Source organism: Parasteatoda tepidariorum, chromosome 5, assembly GCF_982258835.1.
Source record: "Parasteatoda tepidariorum strain Cologne lab strain chromosome 5, Ptep-v5.0, whole genome shotgun sequence".
In the NCBI taxonomy this organism is placed as follows: domain Eukaryota; kingdom Metazoa; phylum Arthropoda; class Arachnida; order Araneae; family Theridiidae; genus Parasteatoda; species Parasteatoda tepidariorum.
The window spans coordinates 4791412-4816533 of record NC_141759.1 but is presented as its reverse complement, the minus strand read 5'-3'; the positions used below and the strand labels follow the sequence as shown (position 1 = coordinate 4816533).

At 31.9% G+C, this 25122-nt stretch overlaps 1 protein-coding gene across 3 annotated transcripts; it reads left to right on the top strand.

Annotated features, from left to right (window-relative positions):
• The first annotated feature begins 2317 nt into the window (after positions 1-2317).
• LOC107446733 (uncharacterized) lies at positions 2318-12760 on the top strand. 3 transcript variants are annotated; one of them, XM_087163184.1, is made up of 4 exons: positions 2374-2667; positions 5582-5669; positions 7901-7993; positions 11197-12760. In XM_087163184.1, exon 4 carries the CDS (start codon positions 11640-11642, stop codon positions 12582-12584), a length of 945 nt encoding a protein of 314 aa, XP_087019310.1. In that variant the 5' UTR covers positions 2374-2667; positions 5582-5669; positions 7901-7993; positions 11197-11639; the 3' UTR covers positions 12585-12760. The 3 variants fall into 3 exon arrangements, with proteins under 3 accessions (XP_021000517.4, XP_087019310.1, XP_087019311.1); XM_021144858.4 differs by lacking the exon at positions 5582-5669 and having other exon boundaries at positions 2318-2667; XM_087163185.1 differs by lacking the exons at positions 5582-5669; positions 7901-7993.
• Positions 12761-25122: the final 12362 nt, after the last annotated feature.

Sequence of the window (25122 nt, the reverse complement as noted above, 5' to 3'; positions counted from 1 at the left end):
ACATTGCTTTCTTCATTGCAATGAATAAATGTGAATTCAGAACTATAATAGTTATAGAATATTCTTCGTTATATAATAATATATATATTTCTTTATCAATATAATTCGGAAAACAATAAAAAATCAATCCAAATTATTTGAAATAGTGTCATTTGTGCTGATTATTAAAATTTTTTTATCGTTTTCTTGGTAAGTATTTTTTAGTTTTGAAAGAATAATTTCAACTAGAATTCAGCTATTCTGTTTTTAAGCTACATACAAAAATTCATTCCTAGAGATCTTGCTGTGTGGTGTGTTATCAAAAAGTAATACAGGGATAATCTATGTAGATATAATTTGAAAATAAAATTTTAAAACGAAAAACATTTCATTTGGAATTCTTTGGATTTATCAAGAAGGTGAGTGTTATGATTTTTATAATAAAAAATTTGCTTGCAATTAGTTTTTTGGTCCCGCAGTGGACTGATCGTTAAGACACGGTTCCCAGCAGATCACCGAAGTCAAGCATCACTGGCTGCGGTCAGTGTGCGGGTGGGTGACCACTTGGATCAGTCTGCGTAGAGACCGAGGGTGTGCGGTATGGGTCCTCGTTAAACTGTTCTACCGTAAAGTGCTCGACTTCGCGTGCAGGTCGTCGGGCTACCGAAGCGGGGGTGCCATCCCCTCTGCTGACTGAGGATCAAAATTGTGATGGCATGTCTTCGGATCATCCTCAGGGATGTTTCCCAGACCGTCGCCAATAGCCCATTGTGCAGCTCTAGTGCAACGTAAATGAACAAAGCAATCAATCAATTAATTTTTTTCCTTATTTGATGATAGTGCTCTACAGAATGGTTTTTTCTAAAATTTTTGAGACAAATCATAAAATAAAACACTTTATTTAAAATCAAAGTAGTCTATCGGATTTCCGTGGGAAATGGGCAGATATGAAGTTTAACATAGATTCAAAACAAACTCTTATTTTCGCTCACCTGATGATGTCGTCATAACTCTAATAATGAGATAACATTTCCAAAACGTACGTTTACCAAGATAAAGTTTCAAGTCATGGGAATTAGTACATTTTTGCTTTTTTGGTAAAATATTTCGCTCCTGAAAGAATAAAATTGCATCTTGTTTTGTTTTTGGCAAATCCCAAAGACGAATTTTCATAGCATTAAAAAATGGCGACAGAAAAGAATTGTTTTTGTTTGTTTCGTAAGCATTCTTTATTTTACGTTTCTTAGTTTCTAAATAATGATTTTCATTGAAACTTGAAATTTTTTGATAAAAATTGTTGTCAAACTTTTTTTACGAAATTAAATTTCATAAAATTATGAGGCTTATGTATACTTTTTTTTCATTTTAATTTTTGAAGTAATATGATTCTTAAAACTATGGAATGTAAAGTTTAAATAGGCCTTTCATGTTATATCATTAAATTTAGTAAAACTATTTCTAGGGCATTAAGTTTTAACTCTTATAAGAATATACATATTTTTTTCTGTTTATGTACAAATATTTTTCCGATGTGTTTTGGATGTTCCTCCTCTAAAAAGAAGAAATACCATTTTGTTTTCGTTTGTATAAGAAAGAGTGTCAAACATTTTTCTTTTTTAAATTGAATAAGCCGCAATAAAGAAGGATTGTTGCAATGCTACACGCTACATTAAAGACGTATCTAGAGTGACTAAATGACTGTGCATATAGAAATCGTAGGTATTCGTCTTATACAACAAGCCCCCTATAGGGGGCTTGTTGTATAAGACGAATACCTACGATTTCTATATATAGTTCGTTGCGATCGCGAATCGTAAATATCACCATTGCCGTCATTATTCGCACTAAGAAAAAATTCTTTGCATAGGTTTTAATAATAAATTAAAATAAATATGCTTTAAAAAGATGTTAAATTTACCAGAGTTTTGCCTTTTTGAAATTTTAGTCACCAGTAGCAGCCAGTTAAATTAGATTGGCGATTAAAATGGGCTGCAGGTGGCGTAAGGCAGCCCTACCTATGGCAACACTTCGCATGCTGTCCCCATTAGCGTGTGGAGAGTCATAAAGGAAGGAAGGAAGTCAGTTTCTCTCTTTATTTTCATATAGATTAAAACCTTTAAGTTGGAAAACTATATGGAACTGAAAACTACATTAAACATCGTTCTAAAGAAAAGCATTACAGAAATTTTAAAGAATGTTTTTATTAAATAAAAAGGGAAAATATCGTAGTACATGGCATGAACCGGTCTGTCCCCAGATGGCGTATTTGAGCTTTGCCATCGCCAATTCCTCTTATCATGTTTGAATTCACACCCGCATTATCTTGCGTGAGTGAGAATGACTCTTAAATTTGCAGTTAAAAAGCGCCACCTATGATTACTGAAGCTTTAATCTTCGATATGTTAGTCAAGTAGACATGGACAAAAATTAGCGTAAACAAACTGCTATATTGGTTTACGTTATTATATCTAACTTTTTATTTGTTATGTTTAAAATACTCTTAATTTTGACTAAAATGATGAATAGTGTATTCATAGTTCAATATTAAGTTCATTTTCATAAAGAATGTCTTATTTTATTGCGCTATCTTTATATTCAAAGAAAGCCTCATTATTAACTGGGAGAATAAAAAGCAGCAAAAGAAGGAAACATTATCTTCGTAGTAAAAGTGGATAATACTCATACTGCGTAAGTAATTAGTACATTAAAAAGACCCTTTTTTTCCTATTTAAGATCTAAATTATACCATTTAAAACCTAAGTTATGTTGCAGTGCGTTTAATCTTCACTGACAACTGTATTTGTTACTGTCCCATTTATATGTCATCATATGCCAATAATCAGAAATTCATAAGTTGACATATGATAAAACAGTACCTTTTGGCTTGCAGGGTTTAATCACTATTGAGTTTTTAAATTTATTTAATTTTTATTTTTAAAAATTAAAATGATATTTTCTTTTTTTTTTAAAAAATGGGGTATAAATTTGTGGTGACTTTTCTTTTGCTAACCAAAAAGTAACTATGAAACATTGTTAGGAGTATTTAAATTACACTTACAAATTTTTCTTTATTTTAGCTAGCAATAAATATTTACAGTAATTAATAAAATTTCGAAATAACACCTACAGATGTTACTCCCCTTGAGTTTTCTGTGAGAACTTTTTTTTTCTTTTCAAATTTGTGTACCATTCAACTCTGGTAGATTTCGATATTGATTTCTGCATTGAAATAATCGCCAGGTTTTGATTACTTTAGACAGTGACTCGCTAGAAATTATAAAAATTCCAGAATGGGGGGGGATTTTTGTATCATGATCTGTTGCAAATGAGTCGCCAAGTCTTGGCAACTTCTGGGTCCTGGCTACAAGAAACAAAAAAACAAAACGAAAACACAGAAAGGAAATTACTTAAAAGGTACAACTCGCAACCACCCTCGATTAAATATCTACACTTTTTTTTAACCAATTTCCAAGTTTAAAATCTATTTGGAAGCTTGGCTACTGTAATTGGAGTGACAGATTATGCTACAAAAATGTTCCCCCAGAATGAGACCCATTAAAAGGGTTAAATACATGTGCAAGTAATCCTCAATTTTTTTTTCTTCAACATAATTTTCTCAAGTTGAAATCCTTGTATCTGTTAATCTTTGTCAAGTAAATTCTTAATTAAACCAATATATAATTTTTTATCATCTAGTTAATATCATTTTTTAAAATTTATTTCCAATTCATTATTAGAAGTTTTTAAACTATTGTAAAAACAAAATTATAAATCATTTTTATTGAAAAAGCGTACAATAAAAGATTAAGAACTGCATTTGAAATTTCAATAAGTATAATTTTCAAGTATAATTGTGGAAATATTGATGATATAAAATTCAAATATGTGTTATTAGTTAGTTTAAAATGATTCAAAAATATATATTTATTAATGTAACGTTTTGAATTATATTATGCAATATTCTGTAACAAATAACTTAGGTACAAGTTAATAGATTTAGAATTTCATATAGTAATTTTTTAAAAATGTCTAGATTTTTATATATATATATATCAGGGGTCTGTCCAAATCCGAATTTACTACCGTTTAGCGGTATCTTCACAAATTCAGCTTTAGGAAAAATAGTAGTTTCACAAAATATTTTTCTTAAAACTTTATTTTTGTATCCCTTAAGAAACGGCAAATCCATATTGTGAGCATATTTTTGTGTTGATTTTTTAATGTAACTAATCGGCTGCGCCCCCTGCTCGCTAACGCTCGCCAACCCCCGAAAATTGCTACGCAATCTTATATGGTTTGCTTCGCTCGCGACTAACTTAGCTCCATTGCAAATGCACAAAATTCTAAGAATTCTCAACAATCATTCAAATCCATATAACAACTTTTTTTTGAAAAAAAAGTTGCATCTTTTTAATAAATACTAAGTCATTAAAATAAATTTGAATTCAAATAAATGACATGTAATTCGTTAAACCTATTAGAAATGTGCTGTAATATAAAATCTTAAGATAAAATTTCTGAAACTGATATCTCTTTAAAAAGGTTAAAATTTTGGCTATAATTAAGTCTATTAAAAATTGAAATAAGTGAATTGCAATGGAAAAACCTACATAAACGAATAAATTCTAGTAAAAGAAATAAATTCGTGATATAAATCAAAAATCGTCAAATAAATTCGTAATATATAAATTCGTGAAAAAAAGCGCTTTCGACAAAATACTAAAATAGAGATCTATCGACAAAGACTACTCACTTCTGCCTAGCTTATGCTATCTCTGGTTATTTCAGTTTCCTCTTTTAAAAGCGCTATCTGTTGAGCCATCTCAGCTAGATTTGGCATGTGACATTTTTAGCGGCAATCATTGGTCGATTTTCTAGCGTTGCCGTTCGGGGATTTGTAATGAAGCTTTTTTTTGTCGCCGTGTGAGAGAAATATATATATAGATTTTTAATTTTTCACAAATTATGTCTACATTTTCACTAAATAGGTACCTCTCTGAAAAACCTAGACAGACCCCTGTATATGTATATATATATATGAGATATTTGATGATTTTGCAGTTCTTTATGCATTCAGTTTATACTTTAATCACAAATGTAATAAACTTAAAAGTTTAAATTTAGAAATTAAAGAAATTGCAAAATTAATAATTTATTAAAAATGCTTATTTGTTGAGTTTTTTTTTTTTTCAATTATAGTTGCTAACCAAATTTTTAATCTTTATATATCTGTCTTTTTATGAATTTTGATGAATCACAATAAAGAATAATCAATAACTCATAAAAATGAGGCTAAGAATTAAGAAAGAATTAAGGTTTTCATACAATCTGGCTATTATAGCTTGCAGTCTGTCAAGAGTTCCTCTAAAACTATCTGTTCGTCATTTCTCTTTAATTACGTCACATTATATATTTTTCTTTGTTCCGAATCAGAGCATAGGGCCTCTATCATTGCTCTCCATCTCGTTCTATTTGTGGCCAGATATTTTGTCTCTCTCCATGATTTTTATATTGTCCTGAGGATTCGAATCATGAACTTGAATTTTTCAGGTTTGCGTAGAACATGAACAATATATTTCCTTTTGTGGTTTTTAATTTCCAGATCAATGGGTTTCTGTATTTTTCAAAGGATTTCTGTTTTACGAATTCTATAGAACCACTTGACGCAGAAGATTCTTCATAAGCAGTTGGTAATAAATACTTGAAGTTTTTTCATGTTATAAATATTGCAGTGCCCTGTCTCAGATCCATGTGCAGGGGTCTGTCCAGGCTGAATTTACTACCGTTTGGCGGTACCTTCACAAATTCTACTTTAGGAAAAACAGTAGTTTCGCAAAATACTTTTTCTTGAAATTTTATTTTTGTATCCCTTAAGAAACGATAAATCCATATTTTTACCATATTTTTGTGTTGGTTTTTTAATATAATTTTTAATTTTTCACAAATTATGTTTAAATTTTCACAACCTCTCAGGAAAACCTAGACAGACCCCTGATATAGTAAGAAAGATTTAACATTAGTATAAAAAGTTCTACTTTTTGTTGAATTTGTTATATTTTTCCAGAATTTATTGAGAATAGCATAACTGCTTCGGGCTTTGTTTTATCTATTTGGCATATCTTCATAAGTTCCTCCTTTGTTGTTAATCTTATTTCTGAGATAGGTGAAACTTCTTTTAATTTTTTATTTTCCAAGAATAAATAATTTAATTGTTTAGTATTCATTTTCAAAATTTTAGTTTTATATTGGTTGTTAATGACCAATTTTCTTTGCCTTATGTTTAAAATGTTTATGTTAATTTTTTTTCATGTCTTGAACGATGTTGGATTAGTAAACATAAGTCATCTGCAAAATCAAGATCAGAAAGATATTGTGCATGGTTCCATCTCGCTATTATAGCTCACAACATTCTAGCATCAAACAATCTGGCTATTCTAGCTTGCAGTCTATCACGAAATCCACTAAAGTTATATGTTTGTCATTGCCTTGCAATTATGTTTCTCATATTACATAACACAAAGCTGTTTATTTTTGAAATGATCTATCCATTACTCGTGAAAAAATTCGAAAATTGGTGATAACTAGAAAATATTGCCATCCATCAGACAAATTTTAATTCTTTATTTTACAACTTAATGGAATCATAATGAAATGTAATAGAATCATAATGAAGTAGCTGTGTAAAGATATTTTAATAAGCATTTTGCACTTGTGTCTATTTTCTTAAACACGCATTTTTAATTATGTCCAGAATAAAAATATAACTATCGTTATTTCAATTTTAACATTTCAACTTCATTTTCAAAAAGAAATGCACATCTAGAAATAAAAATAGAAATTAATAAATGGCAGGCTGAAATTAAAGAGTTGCCAATCATTTCGAAAAATAACTGTTTAAAAAATATTAACAGTGATTTTACTTATGTGTAATAACTTAGTCTTATTTGATCACCAATGAACAAGAAAAACAAAGAGTTTAAAAAAATAGTTAAAAAATAAACAGGTGATATAAATTTGCATCTGATACTATCCATGTATGACAGTATTATTTTAAGCTGTTCAAATTTAAAATTAAAAAAAAGAAATTTCTCCATTAGCAATGCTTCCCTCTTCCAGTGTGGAAAATAAACGTGCCTGTTGAGTTCTGTGAGCAAAACTGTAACTAAGCTTTAAATATGAATGTATAAAAATATTTATTTTTTTTACTTTCTATTTGCTGAGGGAAAAAACTTTAATAATTTTGATTAAGAAAGTACAGTTTTACTTGAAACAGGTCTCTGAATCAGTCCCGATTAAAGGCGTTAAGTCCTTTATCAGTTAAAAAAATAATTAAAATGTATTTCAGTTTGCACTAAAGTTTAGTTTCCTTTTCTGTTTTTGCAAAATATTTCATTTCTTCAATTATACATAGTAATGAGGAACCTGCATGCGTTGTTTAATCGCAGAATGTTGACTATTTTAAATAGTCTATATCTTAAAACTCTCTAAATCAGTTTAGAATTAAAAAAACCTGCCCCGAATTTTAAAAAATATTTAACTTAAAATTAGCCCAAAACGAAACTAACTTCAAAATGATGCGGGGTTTGCTTATGATGTCAAAGTGAACGGGGAGGGGGGGGGTGAAACCAAACTTCCTATCGAGCAAAGCAAAAGCATTTAATTTGATTTGTATTTTTAATTTTTTTAAATTTCTTTCATGTTTATATCATATAAATATAGTTTAAATATATATTTAGTGTATAACAGTTGCATCCTCCGTCTTGCGAGAGTTTTTGTGGGTACCTTTCAGCATAATGAAATAAAATTGAAGAATGAAAAAATAAATTCTGAAACTACTTTATTTTCAATAACTTTTGAAGTAAATTAATTTTTCTTTATTTATACTGGTTCATTTTTACTAATATTTATCTATTTATTAAAGGTTAAACTGTTGTGAAAGTTTTCATTTAATGAGTTGATCCCAATTAGAGGGAATGGAATGAATGGTATAAGACCTGGAATTACAAGTTTTTAGGTAACTAAAAAATTTTTAAAAATTATTTTTTATTATTAACTTCTAAAATATGGTCTTGAATTTTTTTTTGGAAGAAATGTAAATAATGCTATACCCCTATCATTTTTTATTTTAACTTTGCTAAGTTTTTCTTTTAGATAAAATTAATTAATAAAGGGTTTAGCTCAATACCCTTCAACATAATGAAATAAAATTGAGGAATGAAAAAATAAATGTTGAAACTACTTTTTTTTCAATAGATTTTGAAATAAATTCATTTGTACTTATTATCTGTTAACTTCTATTTGTTACTATAGTATCAACTTCTGAAATATTTTATAATTTTTTTTTTTGAAAATATTTAAATAATGCTGAAAATCCCTGTCATTTTTTTATTTTAAATTTCATAATTTTTTCTTCTAAATAAAATTAATTATTTTTTAACTTTAAAAACTCTTGTATACCACTGTTCTCTAATAATATAATCCTTTCATTTTAAAGAATAAAAAAAAGAAAGAAAGTAAGTGATCTGAACAGCATTTCATGAACATTTTAATTCAGTATATTTAACTATTCATTCAGAGAAGAATAGAATTAAATTAAGTAATTAAGTAACCTACTGTAAAATGGTCTTCGCAGCAATATAATGCAGTAATTGCAGACAATTTGCGATTTTATTTCATAGCGTTTAATGGCTTTTCACCAAATTTGTCTTTTTTCTCCTTTTATTGCACTAAAAATTATTTATTTGGCGTGTTTAACGTAGAAATATTGCAATTTGGTACAATGCAACCATTATAGTTTTTGCTTCAAGCCTTTTTTCAGAATTCGTACTCAGCACAGCACATACTTTCGTTGTTTCTAAACAGGACGAGAGTCGTGGTTGTACTATATTGTGACGTCATCAGAGCCGATTGGAAATCTAACAGCGATTTACGGGGCGGGGTTCATCGAGCAATTTTAATTATTAATAACAAAATAACTAGTTATTGCACTGGCCTGAAACAGGGTGTAAATGATTTTAATCAAATGATTAAAATCATTGATTAAAATCATGATTTAAATCAAATGATTTTTTTAAAAAAATCACTGATTTTAATCATATTTCCGAAATCATCAAATAATTAGAGCTAAATACAATGAGCTTAAAGGTACTGGATTAATTCGGCCAACTGAAGTGCGCTGGAATTCTATGTGTGATTCATTAGAAAGCTACATCAAGAATTGATCAACTTTCATGCAAGTTTGTGAGGATAATAGGGATGATATCGACACCAATATCAGGTCAAAAGTCATGAATATGGCAATTAAAAGAAATGCAGAAGATATGCTTTTAATGTTAAAACCCATTTCTGTAGCATTAGATAAAATGCAAAAAGATAATTGTAGTTTATCAAATATTGTCAACATCTGGAAAAATTTAAAGGAAATTCTGAAAGATTCTAATAATAATTGCTGCAAAAATTTTTTTTACTAAACGATATGATCAAGTGTTAACACCAGCTCATTTCCTAGCTTACCTCTTGGATCCTAATTCTGAAGTACAATGTTTAACACTAAATGAAAAAGATCAAGCTGTAAACTTTGTTAAAGAAAAGTATGGAGAAACCTCCTTATTAAGTATTTTGCTAAAATTCATTGTACGCTCTCCTCCGTTTAATGGAACTTTGTTTGATAAAGAATCTGTAGAATCTTTAAACATCTTGGAATGGTGGAAATCAATTGCGCTTCTAAAGAACTGTGTAGGTCAAAAAGAGTTTGATGCAATACAGTTGTTATGTACTGCAAAAGGAACAACTGCAGGGATAGAGAGGATGTTTTCCACTTTTGGACTTGTACATACTAAACTACGGAATCAATTGGGTGTAGAAAAGGCAGCTAAATTAGTCGTTATGTTTAAATCTTTAAATAAAACTAATTAAATGATTGTTTAAATAATTTGATATTGTAGATGTAGAATTAATAATTATCACATATTGTTTGATAAACAATTTCTTTCTTGATTTGTAGTTTGAAATCACTTTGTTATTGTTTATTTCTTATTTCACCTTTTGCTTTTAAATTATTAAGAAATATTTTGTTGATAATGGTTAGTAATGTTTATTTCCAATGTATACCATAAGTAACAATAGTAATACAATACAACTTTAAATATATGTTACACAAAATTGATTATATTCCATAGAATTGAAATTATAAAAAAATCATGATTAAAATCAAAAAAATCCGATTAAAATCAAAAAAATCCGATTTTTTTGATTTTTTAAAAAAAATGATGATTTTTATACACCCTGGTCTGAAATTGGTGTCTGTCTTAATAAAATGGCATGATGTTTCATCTTAAAACGCAAAAAAAGGCAGGGTCCCCACGCATCAGGGAGAACAAAAAAACCTGGAATTGTCAGGGAATTTTATTCCAAATATCAGGGAAAGTTGCAATTTTTTTTTACAAAAACCTGGAATATTCCTGTATCATACCTGGAATTTAACCAGTCTTAAAATTGTCAGTAACAGTAATCAGTTACTGAGATTACAGTTAAATAATTCTTACATCTATTACAATTATTTGTTATAAAAATTTCACATTTTAGTCAAACTGAAATGTTCCCATCCTTATTTAATATTATTTTTTTACACAGAAAATCTAATATTTTTCGTATTAAATTTTTAAAGAAATCAAAGTGTTCTATTGAAAATATGGTCTTAATTTTCATTGAAATTTACCTGATATACCTAGAAAACTCAGGGAATTTATTTATTTATTTAGTGGGAACCCTGTAAGGGAACAAAATTTCTTTTTGGGGCTTACAATATCAATAATAATTTAATAAAAAAGCAATTGAATTTTGAGAAAAATCATGGGGTGCATATCTCTCTTTTCACTCCCCCCCTGAATAAGCCACGGATTACTTATTCACGGTTGGTAGTAAAACGATAACCAAAATGTTATTATTTGACAAAATATTTTTGTTTGCATTTTGACATCTTTTAACTTTCTATTGTATGATATCATACATTTTTGTAACTGTATTTTAAATTTATATGTAGTGGTAATCAAAAGCATTATAAACTTAAGTTGGGGAAAAACAAATTCTGCAATTACTTGAAAAATATTAAAATCTTCCAAAAAATCTGAAAAGAATTGCTTGCTTTGATATCTGACAATAAAAAATTACTTTTCAAGATGTGCTATACATTATATAAAAATTAATTTTTTTTTTCAGGGTTGTACTTCTAAGCTGGATACACTGCCCAGTGTTTAATAAGTGTGTGTTAAAACAACAGCTACACAAACGTTTTCTAACGTTAGTTTCCAAAAATTGTGGAACGGCCTTTTAATTTAAAGATACATAAAAGCAATGTTGTATAATATTTTTGCATGACGTTTCTGTGTAATTCTTTCATTTCTTCCATTGTATAACTTAAATACTTTTGTTGCTTAATTATTGCCAACAACTTTTAATGTTATGTATGTGAAGTAATATTTGCTTTCATCAATTACTAAATCTACATTAGACTTTTAACCTGGTAAAATGTATATTGCAGTTTTTCTAAAAATCTAACCTTAACCTAAGTCTAATTTTAACCTGGTATAAGAATTACAGTTCATGTAAAAGTCTGCAAGAAGGTAATTGAGCTGTTCAAAAGTTGATACAGGGTGGCAGTTATGATGAGTGTAAAAGACAGTAAATTGCTTACTGTTCATGCTAATGAGAAACCTTATTCTTGTAGTGTATGTCATAAGAGTTATTCACAGAAGACCTATCTGACTAGGCACACTCGCATTCATTATGATGAAAAACCTTATTCTTGTTATGTGTGTGAAAAACGTTTTTTATTTAAGCATCATCTAACTCTACACTTCCGCATTCATACCGGAGAGAAACCTCATTTTTGTAGTGTGTGTAATAAAAGTTTTGCAAGATCAGACAATCTAGTTAGCCACAGTCGCACTCATACTACTGAAAAACCTTATTCTTGTGGTGTGTGTAAAAGAAGTTTTTCTGATAAGACCTATCTAAAAAAGCACAGTCGCATTCATACTGGTGAAAAACCTTATTCTTGTAATGTGTGCAATAAAAATTTTTCACTTAAGCGATATCTAACTATACACTATCGCATACATACCGGGGAGAAACCTTACTCTTGTAGTGTATGTAATAAAAACTTTTCAAGGTCTGAACATCTAAGTGAACACAGTCGCACTCATACTGGTGAAAAGCCTTTTTCTTGTAATGTTTGTAATAAGAGTTTTTCAAATAAGCAATATCTTACTCGACACAGATTCACTCATACTGGCTTGAAACTTTATTCTTGTAATATATGTAATAAAAGGTTTTCATTTAAGAGAAATCTGACAGATCATGAAAGCGTTCATTCTGATGAGAAACCTTATTCTTGTAGTGTGTGTAATAAAAGTTTTTCGCTGAAGAAATTTCTAACTAGACACAGTCACACTCATATTGATCATAAACCTTATTCTTGTAGTGTATGTAACAAAACTTTTTCATGCGAAAGTACACTGTCTGAACACAGTCACGTTCATACTGGTGAGAAACCTTATCCTGTAGTGCATGTTATAAAAGTTTTTGCCGAAAAAACATCTAACTAGAGACAGTGGCACTCATATCGTTACAAGATAGGAATCAGAAAAAAATCTTATTCTTGTTACACGTTTTAAAAGAGTTTTCAGAAAGTTTATATCAACTGTCCACGGTTTTGTTCAAACTGCTAACTAATTTTACTCTTGTAATGGATGTAATAAAAGTTTTTTACATTGTTTAGTGATATAGCTGTCTCTTGTTATTTTCATGGTGCTTAATAACCTAATTTGTAGTTTATGTAGCAAAATTTAATGAATTATGTAATTAAACTGTTACTGATAAATCACCACTTACTACTGAAAATTATCACAACTTAAGAATCTTTATGTTGTAGACATAATTTACATGAGGCTTAAATATGTAACAAATAGTGGTAAGGTTAAATACCGTATATTTGACTTCCAACCAACTGACAGTAATCAAAATAGAAAAGAGAAGAAAAAATAAAAACCTGGTTAAATATCTAAGTTTTCGATTATACAGTATATTATTTTTCAAAAACTACTTATTTGAAATCTCAGGAACTATTTGACCGATATATCTCAAATTTTGTATTTTGCCTTGTAAAATTATATTCTTTAAAGTGACATAAAAGATTATATACCTTACACTTCAAATTTTTCCGACTTAAAATAAAGTAATAAAGAAAGGTAAATATTTACTAAAAATTAATTTTTGCTCGGAATTATCTTTGGATAAGGTAATTTTATAATTGAGTGTAAAAAATTTTCTATTCGCTTAAGAAGCTCTCGAGATATGGCGAAGTGAACAAAAAGTGAAATTAACAATAAGCGGTCCTAACTAGTCAGTTCTCCTGACTAAATCATTGGGATGTCGACAGGGTCATTTCATCGACACATCATTTCGTCAACATGGTTATTTTGACGACAGGTTCATTTAGTCGACAAGTCATATCGTCAGCATGGTCATTTCGTCTACGGCAGTGTTTCTTAACCTTCTTGATATAATGGACCCCTTTTAAAAATTTTTAAGAAGTCACGGACCACCCCCCCTGTGAAAAAAATAATTGTAAAAAACATCAATTATTAGAAAACATTTAATTTTATTATTTTAATAGTATAAAAAATGTTTAAAATTAAAATTTTTAATGTGAAGGTTGCTGCTGCTTTTCCTTAATTAATAAATTGAATTGGGGGATGGTTATCGATAAAGCAACGTGCGTATCATGCTCAACATTCAATCGATTTGGATGTTATGTTTTTATTGTCACAAGTGTGGAAAGATACACTATAACAAACGGAATTATAGCTGCCATAGCTCGCTTTACAAGCAATGGGTAGGCTTCCAAACGTTTTAAAAATTAGGAGTAGTCAGCGGACCCCCAAGATATAACTCATGGACCCCTTAGGGGTTCATGAACCACAGGTTAAGAAACCCTGGTCTACGGGGTCATAACTTTGCCAGGGTTATTTCATCGACATGATCGTTTCATCGACAAGGTCATTTCGTCGACAGGGTCATTTCATCGGAACATTTCGCTGACAGGGTCATTTCGTCCAAAGGATCATTTCGTCGACAGGTTCATTTAGTCGACGAGTCATATCGTCAACATGGTCATTTCGTTGACAAGTCAATTCGTCGATAGGGTCATTTCGTCGACAGGGTCATTTCATCGACAAATCATTTCGTCGACAGGGTTATTTCGATGACAAGTCATTTAGTCGACAGGGTTATTTTGTCGATATGGTCAATTCGTCGACATGGTCATATCTTTGCCAAGGTTATTACATCGACAGGGTAATTTCATCGACATGATCGTTTCATCGACAGGGTCATTTCATCGACACATCATTTCGTGGACAAAAATGGCGCATAAAGAAACTATGCATAGCGTTCTATTTCACTTCTGATCCCCGCACGAAACTGGGAGTTCTGATTCAATTCGCTTTTCGTTATTCAACATAACGAAACTAACATCGTCTTCGTAACTAGACGCTATCAACAGCTCCACAGGGGTCGCATTCACTTCATCGACTAGGTCATTTCGTCGACAGACCCTTTCCTCGACAGGGTCATATCTTTGCCAAGATTATTACATCGACAGGGTTATTTCGTCGACATGATCGTTTCATCGACAAGTCATTTCGTCGACATGATCATTTCGTCGACAGGGTCATATCTTTGCCAAGGTTATTACATCGGCAGGGTAATTTCATCGACATGATCGTTTTATCGACACATCATTTCGTCGAAAAGGTTATTTTGACGACAGGGTCATTTCATCGACACATCATTTCTTCGACAAGGTTATTTTGATGACAGGATCATTTCGTCAACAGGGTCATTTCGTCGACATGGTCATTTCGTCGACAGGATCATTTCGTTGACAGGGTCATTTCGTCGACAGGTTCATTTAGTCCACAAGTCATATCGTCAACATGGTCATTTCGTTGACAAGTCAATTCGTCGATAGGGTCATTTCATCGACAAGTCATTTCGTCGACAAGTCAATTCGTCGATTGGGTCATTTCTTAGACAGGGTCATTTTGTCGACAATGTTAAGAAAAGATTATTTTGTAGGCAAAGTCACGTGTAATTCATTTCGTGTAAGGTCATTTCGTCGACAGGGTCATTTCATCGGAACATCATTTCGCTGACAGGGTCATTTCGTCCAAAGGATCATTTCGTCGGCAGGTTCATTTAGTCGACGAGTCATATCGTCAACATGGTCATTTCGTTGACAAGTCAATTCGTCGATAGGGTCATTTCGTCGACAGGGTCATTTCATCGACAAATCATTTCGTCGACAGGGTTATTTCGATGACAAGTCATTTAGTCGACAGGGTTATTTTGTCGATATGGTCAATTCGTCGACAGGGTCATATCTTTGCCAAGGTTATTACATCGACAGGGTAATTTCATCGACATGATCGTTTCATCGACAGGGTCATTTCATCGACACATCATTTCGTGGACAAAAATGGCGCATAAAGAAACTATGCATAGCGTTCTATTTCACTTCTGATCCCCGCACGAAACTGGGAGTTCTGATTCAATTCGCTTTTCGTAATTCAACATAACGAAACTAACATCGTCTTCGTAACTAGACGCTATCAACAGCTCCACAGGGGTCGCATTCACTTCATCGACTAGGTCATTTCGTCGACAGACCCTTTCCTCGACAGGGTCATATCTTTGCCAAGATTATTACATCGACAGGGTTATTTCGTCGACATGATCGTTTCATCGACAAGTCATTTCGTCGACATGATCATTTCGTCGACAGGGTCATATCTTTGCCAAGGTCATTACATCGGCAGGGTAATTTCATCGACATGATCGTTTTATCGACACATCATTTCGTCGAAAAGGTTATTTTGACGACAGGGTCATTTCATCGACATATCATTTCTTCGACAAGGTTATTTTGATGACAGGATCATTTCCTCAACAGGGTCATTTCGTCGACATGGTCATTTCGTCGACAGGATCATTTCGTTGACAGGGTCATTTCGTCGACAGGTTCATTTCATCGACAAGTCATATCGTCAACATGGTCATTTCGTTGACAAGTCAATTCGTCGATTGGGTCATTTCTTCGACAAGTCATTTCGTCGACAGAGTCATTTCTTAGACAGGGTCATTTCGTCGACAATGTTAAGAAAAGATTATTTTGTAGGCAAAGTCACGTGTAATTTTGAAACTAGTTTTATGATTTTTTACATTAGACGTTATGCCTCTTGCACTTCATTGTAATTTAGTATATTTATGATGAAATTTTTTATACCTAGCCTGATGATGCAAAATCTTAATAGTATGTTGAAGTTGCCGGAAAAAAAGCATTTTATATGAAAATTGCCTACTCCTCTATTCACATCACGTTACAAAAACGAAACATTAATTGTATTTTACACATCTAAGTTGTATATAACACAATTTTTTTCCTAGTCATATGTAACGCATTTATTTCTAAGATTAATTTTTTATGCACATTATTGTAGATTATCATCATAAAAGCAATTGCAATAACTATTGTGAATGATTGTTGATGTAGGGAGTGAATGACGGGTGAAATTAGGAAGGAAAAAAAGACGGTATATAATGAATCTGTGAGATAATAAAACCATGTGGTCGATAGGTAATTTCAATGACAAGCTCTTTTCGTTAACAGGCCATTTGAGCTGCAAAAATTTTCTGTCGATAAAAAGAAAATTATACTTATATAATGTTCCCCCACAATGAGTAATACGCATTAATACAGTTTAAAATCTTGTCAAAAAAAAAAGAGAAAGAAAAGGAACAAACTTTTACAATGATAGCAATGGTGATGTTTACAAAGAATTTAATCTGAAAAACACAAATCTTTTAGATAGTTAGCTAGTAAAATTACTTCTTGTTTTATCAAAAATTTATATACTCCCGGCGTTTAGATATTTACTTTTTTGATGATCGGTTGATTTTTTTTCATATGCAAATAATCGCTAATTTTGTTACTATTGACATGTTAATAAAGTTTTCGTACATAAAATTTCAATATTTATATATTTTCTCTTTAAAAATAATATCGATAAAAGGAAAAAACAAACTAAGTTGTATGAGTGGCTATTAAGAAGGTTAGTGAGCGAAGAGAGAAAGGGGCAGAACTTCCTAGTCTATTATATATAATTCTCTTACGTGGCTCCCAAAGTTTGGCTGTATTTCTTTTCCGCCGGTGGCAACGTTTGCTTTGTTTTGTTTGCGTTTTGAAAGCACCAAAGCATTCTGCCTTTTAATGATGTGTTTCTGATCTAATATATATAATTCTCTTACGTGGCTCCCAAATTTTGGCTGAAGTACTTTGTACAGCTAAATAAGATTCTTTTCACCACACTTAAATATTTACTTTATTTTCTTCATATATCAGTCGGCAAAGAATTCTGTTAGGTTAAAAAACATTTCGCTAAAAAAATAACGAATTCTAAAAGAAATAAAAATAAACAACTTAAAAAATAAAAATGCTGTTGCCAGCCATAGAATTTTTTGAAAGTTAACTTAGCAACATAACTCAAAATGACATAGAAGCGTAACTAGATCAAAATTATGATACATGAGCGCTTGACGTGACAAATCCTTCAATTCTATAAGTGTTGTATCGCCAAATGCCCAAATTAACAATTGTGTTTTTAAAGAAGTTCTATAAAAAGTTTTAAATAAACAACCTACTTCTACAACTGTTTCTTGAAGAACTTGGCTCATTGATTAAAAATATTGTTTTAATTTTACAGTACTAACTTTACTTCTACTTTTATTATTGCTATGAGCCTGTTTCATTACATTTTACAACTTCATGCTAAATTTGAGGACTTTAAGTTGTTTTGTGGTTGAATACTGACGTTTAGAAATGTGTTCATAAAAAAAGTAATATTTAAGGTCTGGTTTCTTAGGACAAGCGCCTTATCTGGGCGTCAGCGTGACGTCAACGTCCCGCTGACGCCAACAAAATACTGGTTTGTTAGCTCAAGGCCTGGTTTCTTAGAACTAGCGCCTTATCAGGGCGTCAGCGGAAAGTTGACGTTGATCTGACGCCAAAAAAATACTTTTTTGTTTGCTCAGCGTGAGCAGTCGGTCCAACGCAGACATTATCTCTCATTGCGCATGCGTTAATAACGTAAACAAATATTTATTTTGAATTTATATTGATTTTGTTATTGTCGACCAGTGTTTTAGAGAGCAAATAATGACTTTGTCCAAGAAAAAACACATTATAGCTGAGCTAAATGAAGAGTGCTATGTTTAATGAAGAAGCTATGTTTAATGTCAAAATCAAAATCTTGGCTGATTTCAATGTGCTGTTGGATGTTGTCCGCCATTGCTTCTGTGGTTAACGTCACGTTGTAATCCAACTGCAGTTGAGTTGGACGGCAATTGTAGTTCAAGATGAGCGTTCGATGACGTATACTATCAAACTCACAAATGGACCAATCAAAGGTTAGCGCTGATTTCCAGCTGACGGCGTCCTGTCCTAAGAAACCAAGCCTTTAGAGGTTAAGAGTTGCCTCAGAAAAATTTGAATTGTTGACATTGAACTTAACAATGGAAGCAATCGTTTTTGTGAAAATTAAATTGTATTGTTGGCATCAAAACTAAAAATATTGTGTTTCAACTTAACAATACTACCTTAATTTATACTTTAGAATTGCCTCGGATAAATTTGAATTGTTAGAAATGACTTAAACAAAAAGTTTTATTTTAACTGACAAATACTATATTATAATTTTAACTTTTTCTATGACTATACTCATTTTCTTACTCTTTTCTTTGTTTTTTATACATTTTATATTTTTGTGATAAAATAAAAAACTTATAGTTGTTCTGCTTATGAACACTGATGAAAACACAAAATGATGGGCTTCATCAACAATCAAAAATATCTACATTTATTTTACAAAATCCATATTATTAGGGCGGCGCGCTTCAGAGAATTAAAAATACAAAATTATCTTCATCAAAGCCGATGCTTTACATCCGGCGTTCAGTGACAGACTACCATTTCATATTGTTTTACAACACATGGCTTTAGCCCTCTGGTGGGAAAGACTTTGAAACAAAACTTACAACAGTTACTTTCCTCAACAACTGAAATTTAGAATAGTGTGATTAAGAAAAATATGTGAACTGCTTGCATTTTCAGATTAATATTGAAATGTACGGGTTTAGAACTTTCCACAGTGAAAGGTTTTCGGAACTTCAGTATTCAAAAAAGTATGCAAAAGCTAGACGTTAAGAACGTATCCAATGAGCGAGCAAAGCGAGCTTTAGATTGCGAAGCAATCCGAAATGAACTGCTAAAGCAGTTCCGAGGGTTGGCGAGCGCCAGCGAGCAGGGGGCGAAGCCTCCTAGTCTATATATATATTTCTCTTACACGGCACCAAAAAAAAGCCTCATTACAACTCCCCGAATGGCAACGTTAGAAAATCAACCAATGATTGTTGCTAAAAATGTCACATGAGGTGGCTCAACATATAGCGCTTTTAAAAACGGAAACAATAACCAGAGTGAGCATTATCAGGTTGTTCAATTCAGATTCATGCCCTAAAAACATGATAATATTTAATTTAAACTGGCTCAACATATAGCGCTTTTAATAACGAAAACAATAACCAGGGTGAGCATTATCAGGTTGTTCAATTCAGATTCATGCCCTAAAAACATGATAATATTTAATTTAAACTCAATTAGAAATTAAATAGGCTGGCCTTCTCCATGACTATGAATAAGTCACAAGGCCAGACTTTTGAGAAAATCAGTTTAGTATTGAGTAAACAAGTTTTTAGTCATGGACAACTTTATGTTGACCTGTCAAGACTTAAGTCATTTGACAGCCATTCAGTAATTGCTCCAAGATGCCAAATCTATAATTGTGTTTTCAAAGAAATTCTAAATGCTTAGTGTTAATTTCTTAAAGCTTTGCAGAAAAAAATGTTTTTTGGAAAAAAATTAATTGAATCTTCTATTGGCGATCGAAATGGGCTGCAGGTGGCGTAGAGCAGAACTCTTTTCCTATGGCAACACTTCACATGCTTTCCCCATTAGCGTGTGGAAAGTCATAGAGGAAGGAAGTACGTTAGTTTCTCTCTTGATTTTCATATAGATTAAAATCTTTCAACTTGAAACACTATATGAAACTGAAAACTGCATTAAACATAGTTCTAAAGAAAAGTATCATGGAAATTTTAAAAAATATTTTGATTAAATAAAAAGGAAAAATATTAAGAAAAGGGAAAATATCGTAGTACATTCCTATGCAACTGAAAAGAGGAGGAGAGGGAAGGGAGAAGGGCTAAAGGCATGAAACTGGTCTCTCCCCAGATGGCGTATTCGAGTGTTGCGATCGCGAATTAGCAGTAGGCAAGGGGAACTGCCAAAATCAAAACTGCCCGATTAGAAATGCAGTATGGCGACCTCCACGTGGTATTTCTCGGGTAATGCTAACAGCCATGTATTTTAATTTATTGTATGTAAAACATCCTTATTTGAAAAGAGCGGGAGTTTCGAAGACTGTCTTATCAGAAACGAAACTCCCGCTATTGGAGTTGTTCCAGAGAATACGACAATCTGTCTAGAACTCATCGAGCCCTGCTCGAAAAAAGACCACGCGAATAAACTCAAGGAAATTGGGATGAAAACTATCGACTCTCTATCTGGCCTCAATCATGTCAGGGCTTTTACTGATGGATCTTCTGACTCCACCTTCACCAACGGAGGTGCGGGAGTGGTACTGCTCCTTCCTGATGATCAAAGACGAGAATTCGCAACTGGTGCTGGAAAAATCGCATCTAATTTTACAGCAGAATTGATAGCCATTTCTACGGCTATCGAAACGTACATCAATCTTGAACCTTCGGAGCAGCTTAGTGGTATCACCATCTTCAGCGACTGCAGGTCTGCCTTACAGGCCCTCAGCAAAGGTACCTCAAGCCTTGTCCTGAATATCATAGAACAACTTGGACAACTTCAGCGCCTCCGGAAAAATTGCTTCTTGCAGTGGATTCCCGCCCATGTGAACCTAGAGTTTAATGAAATAGCTGATTCCTTGGCTAAAAATGCCAGAGATCTAAATCAAAACTCAATCCCAACCACGTTGGCAGATGCAAATGCTTATGCAAAATCAAAACTATTCACCCCTTTAAAAATCAAAGCCCAAGATCAAATAACTAATCTTGACATCGATAGGAAGACAGCCACTACTCTCATCAGACTAAGAACAAAACATCATAAAAACATGAAAATTTCTACAGATAAGACTAGAAAATATCAAAACTGTGGCAACTGTCTTAATGTGGAACTGACACCATATCATGTTTTTAACTGCCCTGCAGTCGCTGCAGGCCTTCACCTTTTAAACTACCCCACAGAAGAGGATTTGTATTCTTTTAATGCCATAGAAATAACAAAAACTATTCAAGCACACCATGAAATATGATTCTATAGAGGATACGACACCAACCAACCAACATCCTTATTTTGTTCTAAAATGTTATGTACTTTATCACAAATGTTAATTAATATAGAAATTGATTTCAATAATGATGATCACCAAAAAATATTTCATTTGGCGATAAAACAAATTTTTGTGTTCTTGAAAATGAAAGACTTTTTGAGGGTTATTATCTCACAAGGAAAAGTTAAGGTTTAAAGTTTATATTTTTAAATAATAAATTTTTTTCTAAAACTTCCAGAATTTCTAGCATTAACTAATTTATTATACACATTTAGTTGAATTTAGGTGAGTAACTGCAATATTTGATAATTTAGTTTGCTAATATGTTTCTCATTTAGCTAATGTTTTGATTTTTTCACCATGTACAATCTAAAGAGCTATTATACTTTTTTAAAAGCCAATAAGAACATTGATAGAATTCTTCTACCTAAGTACAATACCATGTCTTTGATGATAAAATACTATGTCTTTGATAATATGCAATGTCTTTGTGCTAGAACATTGTGTTCATTGGCGAGCGAGCGCAGCGAGCCATGGTTCACGGCTTGAACCACATAGGATTGCGTAGCAATTCTCGGGGGTTGGCGAGCGTTAGCGAGCAGGGGGCGGAGCCTCCTAGTATTATAAAAATTTTGAAAAAAAATGAAAATCCTACTTGGAAAACCTATTGGGAAGTATTGTTGATAAAAAATTTTGTTCTAACCCACTTCCTCATGTCTTTGTCAGCTATGCTGCGGAAGAGGGAAGTTTCTGACAATACTTATGAAATTTAAATGAAATATTATTTGAAGCAAAAATCTTGTTCTCGCATTTCCAGTTTATTTTATTTCTTATTTAATTAATTATTTATAACGTTTTGATGTTTAATAATTTAATATGTATTTTATCCTATGTGTTCCCCAAACATTTATAAGTTCTTTTACCTTATAAAATAAACTTTGTTTATAAAAAAAAAAAATAAAAAACCCGCAATGACTCCACATCCTCGTTATGCGATGCAATCGAAATGATATAAAAAATGGTTCCAAATCAGAGGAGGGGAGGAAACCTGTCAAATGGGTTTTTATGATTTAAAACATTTGGGAAAAAAACGCAATTTATTACGATATAACAAATAAATTGACTTTTGAGTTTATAATTAAGGAGAGGTATCTATTTGCATCTGATTTTATTCTCATTAAAGTTTTATTAAAATAAGTTTAGCAAACTTGTTTTTTTACTCAAATATTAAAATGTTTTTCTTTTCGATTTGCCAGAGAATAAAAATTTACTTAAATTAATAAAATTTGCAGTGAGAGTATATATTTTAAAGGCGAGAACTAAGGAAAGTCCTTTAAAAAGTGTAATCGGAAGTGGAAATGTTTTTAAATATCATGTTTGATATGTGTTCTGAAAAATAAATGTGAATTTTTGTTACCAAAACGAAAAAAAAGGAATTTTGAATGTTGATAGAAATTTATTGTGAAATTTGGCCCTTGTAGTTTTTGCTATGATTGAAAATTTTTATAAATTTTTTTCTCATTTGTAGTCTACTGGACAAACTTGATATTTTAAATATATATACATTTTTTCTACATTTCAGTTTTGAGCCTCCTGGCTTGTTCAGGCCGAAAATAATCAAAATTTTGATTTGCGATAAGTCGTGCTAATAGTGGTCAGTAAGCGTTTGAAAATTGTGTTTTCATCCTGAACAGAAAAATCAGTTAAAAATTTCAGCAACTAAACTAGTAAAAAATTGGTCAAATTTTAATTGCAAGATTTTTCTTTTCTTTTCTGTAGAGAAAGAGTTATTTATTCTTACGTTTAAATTCCAGGCTTGCAGGGCTGATTGTGCTCCGGAAAAAATCTGGATTTCCGGAATTTTCGCTGACAGTGATCCGGAAGTTTCCGGAAATCGAAGGCCCTGAAGTTTCAAAAAATCATTGATCACAGAAGTTTCCGGAAATCGAAGGCCCTGAAGTTTCAAAAAATCATTGATCACAGAAGTTTCCGGAAATCAAATTTTCAAAGGTGGAACTTAGAAACAAAGTTTATTTTATTTGTTTGTAAGGGAGAGCCAGAGAGATACTTTAAAGCTTATATTCATGATTAATATTAATTTTTTATCAATAAATAGTTGTTATAATCATAAACTGAAGAAAGAAAGACATATTTGTAAATTTTAATTACTTCTCCAGGTCATCCTAAGTATGTTAAAATGGTATAGGTATGTGTAAAATTTTAAATATAGTTTAAGTAAACTAAGAAATATTGAGAAAAAAAACCTTGCTTAAATTTTTTCTAATTTTTCAATTTAAACCGTTTTTTTTTTTAACTCGAGAAATTTTCCGGAATTTTAACTTGGGCTCACAATCACCCCTGGGCTTGACTTTTTGTTAATTTTTTTTTTAAACAAAAACTAATTTAAATCCTGCAATTAAAAAATGAATTAATTCATCATTTATTTACTACTATTATTATTCTTATTAAATTATGCTAAATAATAATTGTATAATCCAAAAAATAGTATAATTTGATAGTATTAGATCAGAATTTAATAATTAATACTATTATTAAATTCACTATTCAAAGAAAAAACCTATTTTGGGAAGAGCAAACACTAACACGCTTGCAATGTTACGCCTGTGCTTCTAAACATTTTTGGTAAGGTCAGTAGCACTTTAAATATTGTAGGAATGTCGACGAAATGACCCTGTCTACGAAATGGCTTGTCGAAGAAATGACTTGTCGATGAAATGACCCTATCGACGAAATGACCCTGTTGACGAAATGACTTGTCGACTAAATGACCCTGTCGACGAAATGATTCTGCCGATGAAATGACCATGTCGACGAAATGACCCTATCGACAAAATTATCCTGTCGACGAAATGACTTGTCAACGAAATGATTTGTCGATGAAATAACCCTGTCGACGAAACGATCATGCCGATGAAATTACCCTGTCGACGTAATAACCTTGGCAAAGATATGACCCAGTCGACGAAATGACTTGTCGATGAAATGACCCTGTCGACAAAATAACGTTGTCGATGAAATGACCCTGTCGATGAAACGATCATGTCGATGAAATTACCCTGTCGATGTAATAACTTTGGCATAAGTATGACTCTGTCGACGAAATAACTTGTCGGTGAAATGACCCTGTCGACGAAATGACCCTGTCGATGAAATTACTTGTAGACGAAATGATCCTGTCGACGAAATGACCCTGTCGACAAACTGGCCTGTCGAAGAAACGGCCTGTCGACGAAATGGTCTGTCGATGAAATGAACCAGACCCCACCGGACGAAATCAAAATCGCCTCCGTCAGCGCTGTGACAGCGTTAGCGTAGGCAAGGATTCGCACATGTTAAACCGCGATAGCGTTGTCTTACATGACGATGGCTTAAATCAGATTTCTGATGCATCGCCTAAAACGAGAGTCACTCTCGGCAGCTTAAATCAAACTTCTGATGCAACGCCTAAAACGACAGTCATTATATCGGCCTGCCAATATATGCATTAAATCGATATATTTCCCGATACATCGATTTATAGCCCAGTCCTAGTTAGGACACTATGTGGAACTGATTAAAAGAAAGCACCGTGGAAATTGAAAGA

What these genes read in the sequence shown, in the direction of transcription:
- LOC107446733 (XM_021144858.4), top strand. Translation starts at nt 11,640, where the DNA reads ATGATGAGTGTAAAAGACAGTAAATTGCTTACTGTTCATGCTAATGAG.